At 43.9% G+C, this 9,813-nt stretch overlaps 1 protein-coding gene across 1 annotated transcript in view; it reads right to left on the reverse strand.

The window, feature by feature from the left end:
• ERCC6L (ERCC excision repair 6 like, spindle assembly checkpoint helicase) overlaps positions 1-9,267 on the reverse strand; it is a 28,451-nt gene extending 19,184 nt beyond the window's left edge. The window contains exon 1 of the mRNA XM_077763344.1: positions 9,185-9,267. Coding sequence (XP_077619470.1) covers positions 9,185-9,252 — 68 coding nt within the window. The 5' untranslated portion in view covers positions 9,253-9,267. The remainder of the gene's footprint in view (positions 1-9,184) is intronic.
• Positions 9,268-9,813: the final 546 nt, after the last annotated feature.

Genomic DNA, 9,813 nt, shown 5'->3' on the forward strand with positions numbered 1-9,813 from the left:
TAACTGTGGTTCTCTGGACAGGAACCTACACAAGGTTTGGTTTGGGGCTTAACACTGTCCATCTATGTTCTATGTTTCACCTGTAAGTCTAATCACAGCAGTGTAAGGCTTTCTATAGTATTCATTATCACTGGCTTTGGACTCCACAGCTAAGAACTATCTGGACCAAACTATATGGCCCCAAAGAGATCCAAGGTTCTTAGTGTTCTTTGAGGTCCTTTTTTTACCCTGTCACAAAGAGATTATAAGCAGGCAGGAAGAGAAAGACCTAGTTTAAAGTGGGTAAACGCAGGTAGGGATCTAGTCCCCCTCCTTTGTAACTTCCACCTGAAAATTTTGGTTGAACCGGGCAAATGTCCCTCTGCCAGAATAAACAGGAAGACAGCATCCTCTTACATGTTAGCAACATGCCCTCAGAAAGCAGCTGAACTTACTGGCTAATTACTCCGGAAAAAAACAACTAATTAATAATTATGTCAAAACCAAAATTATCTTTTTTTCCTGGCATAGCAGATGTGCTCTGGCATCCAGATGGATCATACCAGCCAATGTGCCTCAGCAGGAAACAGTTTCATCATTTGGGAGAGCATTTGGTGGCTAACATCCTGACTGGCCCTTTGGGATAAAGTCCAACTAAAAATGAAAAATTCTCCAGGAACAATATTCAGGTCCTTTAGAGTAGGTATAGACTTTTAGTACTTCCAGCCCCCAATCTGCCAGCCCAACATTATCTGGTTAGCCAGTGCATTGTAGTGCAAAACTCTGGGGCGAGCACTTATTCCAGAATTTGGGCAAACCTGGGGTTGTTTGGATAGAGGTTCTGAACCCTCCTCAAGTTTGCCTTCAATTCATCTTCAGGCCACCTCAGTGGGGAAGTGGAAAGACCTTCCATTAAGAGGAAAATAAAAATCTAAATGCCACAGGGGCACCTGAGTGGCTCAGTTGGTGAAGCAGTCGGCTTCCGCTCAGGTCATGATCTCACAGCTTGTGAGTTTGAGCCCTGCGTCAGGCTCTGTGCTGACAGCTCAGAGCTGGGAGCCTGCCTCGGATTCTGTCTCCATTGCCCTCTGCCCCTCCCCCACTCAAGTTCTGTCTCTCTCTCTCTCTCTCTCTAATAAACATATAAATAAACATTAAAATTGTTTTTAAAATCTAAAAACCATTACCTAGGTGATGGCTGCAATAATCATTAAACTGAATATCTGTTTTATACATTTTCCTATATATATCTTCTATTTCAGACAAAAGTCTTAAAAGAATATTATTTGCCCAAATACAATGCAATTTTGAATTTTTTTAAAAACAATTTTTAAACGTTTATTTATTTTTTTGAGAGAGAGAGAGAGAGAGACCGAGCGCAAGTGGGGAGGGGCAGAGAGAGAGGGAGATAAAGAATCTGAAGCAGGCTCCAGCCTCCGAGCTGTCAGCACAGACAAACTCATGAACCACAAGATCATGACCTGTCAGATGCTTAACTAACTGAGCCAGTACAGTTCTGAATACTGATCTCGTATCTTGCAACTTTGCTGAACTCTTTTATTAGCTCTTACAGTTTTTTGTAGGTTCATTAGGACTTTTATATAGAAAGGTCATGTTATCTGCAAATACAGGTAGTTTTACTTCTTTCTTTCCAATTTGCATGCCTTTTATTTCTTTTTCTTGGATATCTGCCATGGCTAGAACCTGAATTATAATGTTGAACAGAGTGGCAAAAGCAGACACCCTTATCATGTTCCTGATATAATGATGGAAAGCTTTCAGTCTTTCACTATTAAGTATAATGTTAGCTTTGAGTTTCTGTAGACACCTTTGATTAGACTGTGGAAGTTATCTTGGATTCCTAGTTTGTTGAGTTTGTACCATTCAAGGGTGCTACATTTTCTCAATGGCTTTTTCTGCACCTAATGAGAACATATGGCTTTGCCCTTTGGTTCTGGAGAAGTTTGATAGGTCCACTCTGAAGTAGAGATGTCAGGGAAGCAGTTGGATACATGAGCCTAGAGTTCAGAAGAGGTCAGAACTACAGACAAGACTGAAAATTCTCAGCATAAAGACGGAATTTAAAGCCAAGAACCTGAGAGCACCTGGGTGGCTCAGTCAGTTAAGCATCTGACCCTCGATCTCATCAGCTCAGGTCTTGATCTCATGGTCAAGAGTTCAAGCCCCATGTTGGGCTCCACGCTGGGCATGGAGCCTACTTAAAAAAAAAAAAAAAAAAAAAGAAGGCCAGCGGGGCACCTACGTGGCTCAGTCAGTTAAGCTTCTGACTTCAGCTCGGGTCATAACCTTGTGGCTCGTTAGTTCCAGCCCCGCATCAGGCTCTGTGCTGACAGCTGGGAGCCTGGACCCTGCTTCAGATTCTGTGTCTCCCTCTCTCTCTGTCCCTCCCCCACTCACATTGTCTCTCTCAAAAATAAACATTAAAAAATTAAAAAATAAATAAAACCAAGAACCTGGAAAAGATGACCAAAAGAAAGAGTATAATTAAAAAAAAAAAGAAAAGAAAGAAAACGGGGCACCTGGGTAGCTCAATTAAGCATCTGACTCTTGATTTCTGCTCAGGTTGTGCTCACATCTTGGGCTGTGCAGGGACAGCATGGAGCCTGCATGGCATCCTTTCTCCATCTCTCTCTCTGCCCCTCCCCTGCCTATGCACACGCACTCTCTCTCAAAATAAATGAATAAACACTAAAACAAGACAAAAACCATGGCACTCCAACACTGCGACACTAAGAACATTTACTGAAGAACTCCAGCTAATGAATACAAGAATAGTAAAGTTAGAAAATTACCACTTTGTAATCCTTATTGAAATAACTGATTTGGGCAATAATTATCAATGGATGAAAGGTCAATGGGGAATGGAGTACTCGCAGGATGCTAAAGTATCTCCAATGTATTCTTTATTCATCATGGTGGGTGGGGGGGGGTGGAATGCAACTCTGCAAAGGAGTGATCAAACTGTGACCATCTGAGCCCACTGACCAATCTTAACATTACTAAAGTGGGAATATCAGACACTATATGCTTCCTGATATGATGCAATAAGAAGTACACAGCCTCATCTTTGAAATAGTCATGGCACAAATAGTGACCCTTAATCTTTTTGTTTTCTTTGCTCTAGAATAGTGTTTAATATTTTTTAAGGTACAATTGACATATAACATTGTACTAGTTTCAGGTGTACAACATGATTCTGTATTTGTATATGTTATGAAATTATCACCACAGTAAGTCTAGTTAACATCTGTCACCATAATTAGTTTTTTTTTTTACTTGTGATGAAAACTTTTTTCAAATTTACTCTCTTAGCAACTTTCAAGTATGCAATACAGTATTATTAACTATAGTCATATACTTAACTATATGACCATGCTGTATATTACATCCCCATTACTTATTTATAACTAGAAGTTTGTATCTTTTGACTTTCTTCACCTAGTTTGCCCATCCCCACCTCTGGCAACCACCAATCTGTTCTCTGTATCTATAAGCTTCTCTTTTGGGTTTGTTTGGGTTTTTTTGGGGTTTTTTTTGTTTTTTTTTTTTACGATTCCACATATCTGTCTTTCTGTCTAACTTATTTCACTTAGCATAATGCCCTCAAGGTCCATCCATGTAGTCACAATGGCAAAATTTTATTCTTTTTTATGGCTGAATAATAATCTTGGGGGGGGGCACATTTCTTTCTCCATTCCATCAAGCCTTTAAATTTAAATTATAGGAGATAGGAGAACAAGCTTATGATACTACAAGGAAGCCATCAGACTAACCCAAATCATTGGCATAGAAATAAAAGTTGGGGGTGGGGAGGGATTGTTTTAGATTAAGAGACTTTTTTTTAGGAGGGAGGGAGGGAGAGAGAGAGACAGAGAAAGAGAGGGAGATAGAGACAGGAGGGAGAGAGAGAAAAAAAAATTCCCAAGGAGCCCTATGCAGGGCTTGAACCCACAAACCACGAGATCATAACCTGAGCCGAAATCAAGAGTCAGATGTTTAACCAACTGAGATACCCAGGTACTCCTAGAGTAAGAGACCTAAGAAATATAACCAAATGCAGTGTGTGGACCTTCTTTGGGTCCTAATTCAAACAAACCAATTATAAAAAGACTAAAGACCACTTGAAAAATGTGAATATGGACTGTATATTAGCTGATATCAAGGAATTAGCTTGTTTTGTTACATGATACATTATAATGGTTTTGTAAGAATGTGTTCTTTTTAAAAAGACATGCAGCACTGGAGTACTTAAGGATGAAATTAGATGATGTCTTAGAATTCAAAGTATGTTAGGGGCGCCTGGGTGGCTTAGTTGGTTAAGCGTCCGACTTTCGCTTAGGTCATGATCTCGCAGTTCATGGGTTCGAGCCCCGCGTCGGGCTCTGTGCTGACTGCCAGCTCAGAGCCTGGAGCCTATTTCAGAGTCTGTGTCTCCCTCTCTCTCTGACCCTCCCCTACTCACACTGTCTCTCTCTCTCCTAGAAATAAAAAAATATATATATATAGAATTCAAAGTATGTTAGATGAAAAAAGTAAAGACATGAGGAGGAATCAGCAGAATCTGAGAAGCAGCAATCAGTAAGGTAAAGAGAAAATCAGGAGAGGGGCGCCCGGGTGGCTCAGGTGGTCGGGCCTCCGACCCTTGACTTCAGCTCAGGTCATGATCTCATGGTTTCATGAATTCGAGCCACACATGGGCTGTGCTGACAGCGCAGAGCCTGCTTGAGATTCTCTCTCTTTCTCTGCCCCTTCCGCACTCACACTCTCTGCCTCTTTCAAAATAGATAAACTTAACAAAAAGAAAAAAAGAAAAAGAAAATCAGGACAGTGAGGAGTCCTGGAAGCCAAATGAATCAAGTGCCTCATGGAGAAGTGATCAACGCTGTCAAATACTGCTGGTAAATCAAGGAACATAAGGATTACAAAGTGACCATTAGATTTATGAAATCACTAGTGACCTTGACAAAAGCAGTTTGAGTGACAGGAGACAGTGGGTGACACAGAGAACAGAGAAAGAGAGCAGCAGTCAGGTGACAGCATGAGAGTAGGGACAGCACAGATACATACAAATAGGTGACACAAGGAGAGCAAGTGACGTAGACAGTGAGTGGGAGACAAAAGGTAGGCAACACGAGAGACAGGGTGGGTGACAGAGGTAAGCAGAGGGTGGCTGACTCTACCAGTTAATTAAGTGCCTCTCAGTTCCAAAATCACCCCTCAATACCTGTTCTGTGACAATGGGCAGAATTCCTTTCAGCATATCCTTTACAGCAAACACGATGTTAATCCTTCTCAGTAGAGGGCGCCTGAGGGACACTACAGGAGGAAGGGGCTCTCCTGAAGTTGCCGGGCAGCTGCACAGGGGGCCAACAGAGTAGCCCACAACCACACACCCAGAACATCTCGTCCCTCAATGACCTTGAAGCCTCCCCCTGGCCTGGCGATAACCTTCATGCAGCCCTCTCACATAGAAACCAGCTCCCCCAGTGGCTCGCCTGTGGCCTGGGCCCTCATCGCACCAAGAGTTGCTGATAGCCTGCTCACCACCTGCACTCCAGAAGGTCGCTTCCTGCTGGCCCAGGGGATGCAGACCAGACAAAGCATTTCTCTGCTACACAGTGGGCTGAACTACACCTTCTCCAAGAGGTCTGAACCTCAGCCTTGGGGAGGGGATGCGCTTCCAAGTTTGTCCTTCCCTGGGTACTCCCCCTAACCCCAAGGACACCATATGGTTTTCGTATTTCTTATAGTCACTCATTTATCAGTTTAATAATTCTTTATACTGAAATTCCTGTTTTAATATGCTGTATGGTTTCTACCTCCTGACTGGACCCAGGATACAGTGACAGAGAGAAAAAGAGAGTAGGTGACAGAATGAAAGAATGGGTGACAGAGAAGGAAAGTGAATGACAAGGTGGGTAAGAGAGAATGGGTAACAGAGGTATAGAGTGGGGGGCAGAGATCATGGGTGACAGAGGGCATGGGTGACAGAGAAAGCAGGGAAGAGGCAACAGTGGGGAGGATGACAGACACAGCAAGAAGGTGGGATGGAAGAATAAGTGGATGAGACAGAATGGATGACGGTGTGAGCAGGAAGAGGACAGTGTAGACAGATGGGTGACAGAGGAGAGAGAAGGGGGGCCACAGAGAGGATGTAGTGGGTGACAGTGAATGAGAGAAGGAGCAAGAAAATACGAGTGCCAGAGAGAGTGAGTGACAAAGGTGGGTGACAGTGGGGAACAGGAAGAAACAGGGCAGAAGCGGGGAAAAGAAGATGGTGGGCAAGAGAGGAGCTGTGGGATGGGCATGACAGGCACCCAGAGCGTGTGACAGAGTCACTTCGTCTGACGGAAGATGTGTGTGAAAAAGAAAACATGGGTGCAGAGAGTGTGTGACAGCAAGTTTCGAAGTTTTCTTTCAGCTGTTAGGCAGAGAGCTGAAGAAGGTAGGACAGCAAGAGGAGACAGGAGGGAGGGAGGAAGAGAGGCAGACATGTGAGAGCAGAGTGTGCCAAGGAGGACTAGCAGCAGTGAAGAAGGTAGAGAAGGTGATGCTTTGTGTGAGGGGGCTTTGGTGTAGGTTGGATTTGGAAGAGGACTGGAGAGACAGAGAAAGACTTGGAGAAATAAAAGAGTCTGTGAGTTGAGGGGCTATGAGAGGCAGGGGGCTGTGAGGCAGAAGATCCTGACTGTGAGAGAAGGGCTGAGCATAGACGGGAGCAAGGGAGTTTGGGAATGTTCAGGAAAGAGCACGTGAGAGCAAGGAAGAGACAGGTGACTGTGTAAGAGGCAGTGTTGGGGAAATCTAGGCACCTGCTTGCTCAGGGAAGGGAGGGGAGGGGGTTAAATGGCTTAAGCCTTACTATCCCCATTTTTCAGATGAGAACATTGAGGCTCAGAACAGTCAAGTGACTGAATTAAGGCTTCCCAGCTAGCAGAGCCATAATTTGAACCACAAATGGCCCAACTCCAAAGCTAGTGCTCTACCACACCACACTGCTCCCTGTTTTCCCCAAATCTTCCTTAAGGACGTCATGGAACTTAGTCTAAAGATGTGATTTTACTCCCCGGTGAGACCATTTAGCTTTTAACAACCTTTCTTTTTTTGAAAGGGAGACAGAACTATTTCACTGGCCCAATTTATTTGCTTGTAAAACATCAAAATTTAAAACTTCTGTGCATCAAAGGACACTACCAACAGAGTGAAAAGGCAACCTACAGAGTGGGAGAGAAGATCTGCAAATCACGTTCATAGCAGCACTCTCCACAATAGCTAAAACATGGAAAGAGCCTAAGTGTCCATCAACAGATGAATGGATCAAGAAGATGTGGTTTATCTATACCATGGAATACTACATGGCAATGAGAAACAATGAAATCTGGCCATGTGTAGCAACATGGATGGACCTTGAGGGTGTTATGCTGAGCGAAATAAGTCAGGCAGAGAAGGACAAATATCATATGTTTGCACGTATAGGAGGATTAGGAGGAACTTGACGGAGGAACAAGGGGGAGAAGAAGGGCGGAAATGGTGGGGGAAAGGGAGAGAGGCAAACCATGAGAGACTCTTGAATGCTGACAAAAACTGAGGACTGATGGATGTGGGGGGGAGGGGGGGATGGGCATGGAGGAGGACACTTGTGGGATGAGCACTGAGTGTTATGTGGAAACTAATTTGACAATAAACTATTTGTAAAAAAAAATAAATAAATAAATAAATTAAATTAAAATCCAAAAAAAAAAAGATCTGCAAATCATATCTGATAAGGAGTTAATACCCAAAATACGTGAAGAAAAAACAACCCACCTGACTAAAAACTGGGCAAAGGATTTGAATGGGCATTTCTCCAAAGAAGATATACAAATGGCCAATAAGCACATGAAAAGATGCTCAATATCACTAATCATTAGAGAAATGCAAATCAAAATCCCAGCCACTTCATTATCATTAGGATGGCTAGTAACAACCACAATGAAACCAGAAAATAACAAGTGGTGGCAAGAATATGGAGACATTGGAACCCTTGTACACTGCTGGAGGGAATATAAAATGATGCAGCTGCAGTAAAAGACTGTATGGCAGTTCCTCAAAAAATTAATAACAGAATTACCCTGTGATCCAGCAATCCCACCTCTGGCTAGATATCTGAAAGAATTGAAAGCAGGATCTCAAAGAGAGATTTGCACACCCATGTTCAAAACCAGCTCTGTTCACAATAGTCAAGAGATGAAAGTAACCCAAGTGTCCATCAACGGATACATGGATAAACAAAATGTGGTATGTGCACACGATGGAATATTATCCCGTCCTAAAAAGGAAGGAAATCCTGTCACATGTCAGACACAATACTGATGAATTTTGCTGAAAGTATGCTCAGTGAAATAAACCCATCACATAAAGACAAATACTGTATGATGCCACTTGTACGAGGCCCCGGGAGTTAAATGTACCAGGACGGAAAGTAGAATGATGGTTGCCAGAGGCTGGGGGAGAGGGGAGGGAGTTCTTCAATAGGAAGTTTTCATTTTGCAAGATGAAGAGTTCTGGAGGTGGATGGTGGTGCTGCTTTAACAACGGTATTAATGGATTTAATACCACTGAACTGTATACTTAAGAATGGTTAAATTATGTTGTATGTATTTTATCACAGCTTTCAAAAACAGTTTACATCTCATTCTCACTTCACCATGTCCCCCACCCTTAGCCCTATAGTGAACACAAGCGTCTCTTGTGAAGCTGGCCCTGTAGATGGCCTATTTCCTCCTTTAAACCTATACTATGCCTTGCACGTTATACCTCTTCCAGCACTCATCGAACATTATAGCGATTACTGGTTTACCTATCCCTTTCCACTACCAAATTATAAGCAGTGTGCAGGGGCAGTATTTCACTCCTCTCTGTATCCCCTAGACTCAAGAAAGACTCAAGAAAGGCTTGATCAGTGGAAGTTCTGGCTTTTAAGGAGTTCATGCTGGAGAGCTATCTGACCAAAGGAGGGGGCACCGGGAGGCTCCCCAGGTTTTAGAAATCTGAGCAGATTCCCACGCCCTGCTCCGAGAACGCAAGGGCGAGTCTCACAAGGCTCCGCCTCAGCAGTCTGGGTCCCTGGAAGGGTCCGAGGGCTTCCCACCCCCACTCCCGGCCAGAACCTATGAGCTAGACCCGCCCAGCGGCCCAGACATACCTCAGGTAACGAGCAGCCTGCTCAGGGCTTAAGGCCGCGGCTTCCGCACTCCCTCGGGACGCCTCCATGACCCCCAGCTTGGGTTGCAGGTATCTCAGCGATCAAATTTCGCTCGCTCCCGCCCTGCGCCTGCGCCGTGCACCGGGAGGCGGGGCAGGGCAGCAGGCGNCGCGCTGAAGGCGGTCCCAGCCCCAAAGGAGCGGGAGGGGGTTGTGTCCTCTTTTCTCTTGCGTTTTCAATTCGGCTCAAGCCGTGCTTCAGCACATTCGAGCGTGTGCGTGTGCTAGCTATCCTCGTGAGTGAAGTAAAATGCCTGATATAATCCCATTTTAGTGGCCCCTAGAGATCCTCCATAGCCTGTTCCCCCCAAATATCCTTCATTCCATGCTTGCCGTTGCCTGGCATTGAGCATGCTTTGAATTCAAACACCCTGGGAGGCATGGTTCACGTGACTTAAACTCACGTTGAAGAAGGGTCTTCAAGAGCCAAGCCAAAGCTCTCATTTAAGAAATGTAAGTAGTGCTTCTGGGTGTTATATGGAAACCACTTGACAATAAACTATTTGTAATAATAAATAAATAGATAACATATAAGTAGTGCTTTAAAAAAAAAAAGGAGTTCTGAAATGT

Source organism: Crocuta crocuta, unplaced genomic scaffold (assembly GCF_008692635.1).
Source record: "Crocuta crocuta isolate KB4526 unplaced genomic scaffold, BGI_CrCroc_1.0 scaffold440, whole genome shotgun sequence".
NCBI lineage: Eukaryota > Metazoa > Chordata > Mammalia > Carnivora > Hyaenidae > Crocuta > Crocuta crocuta.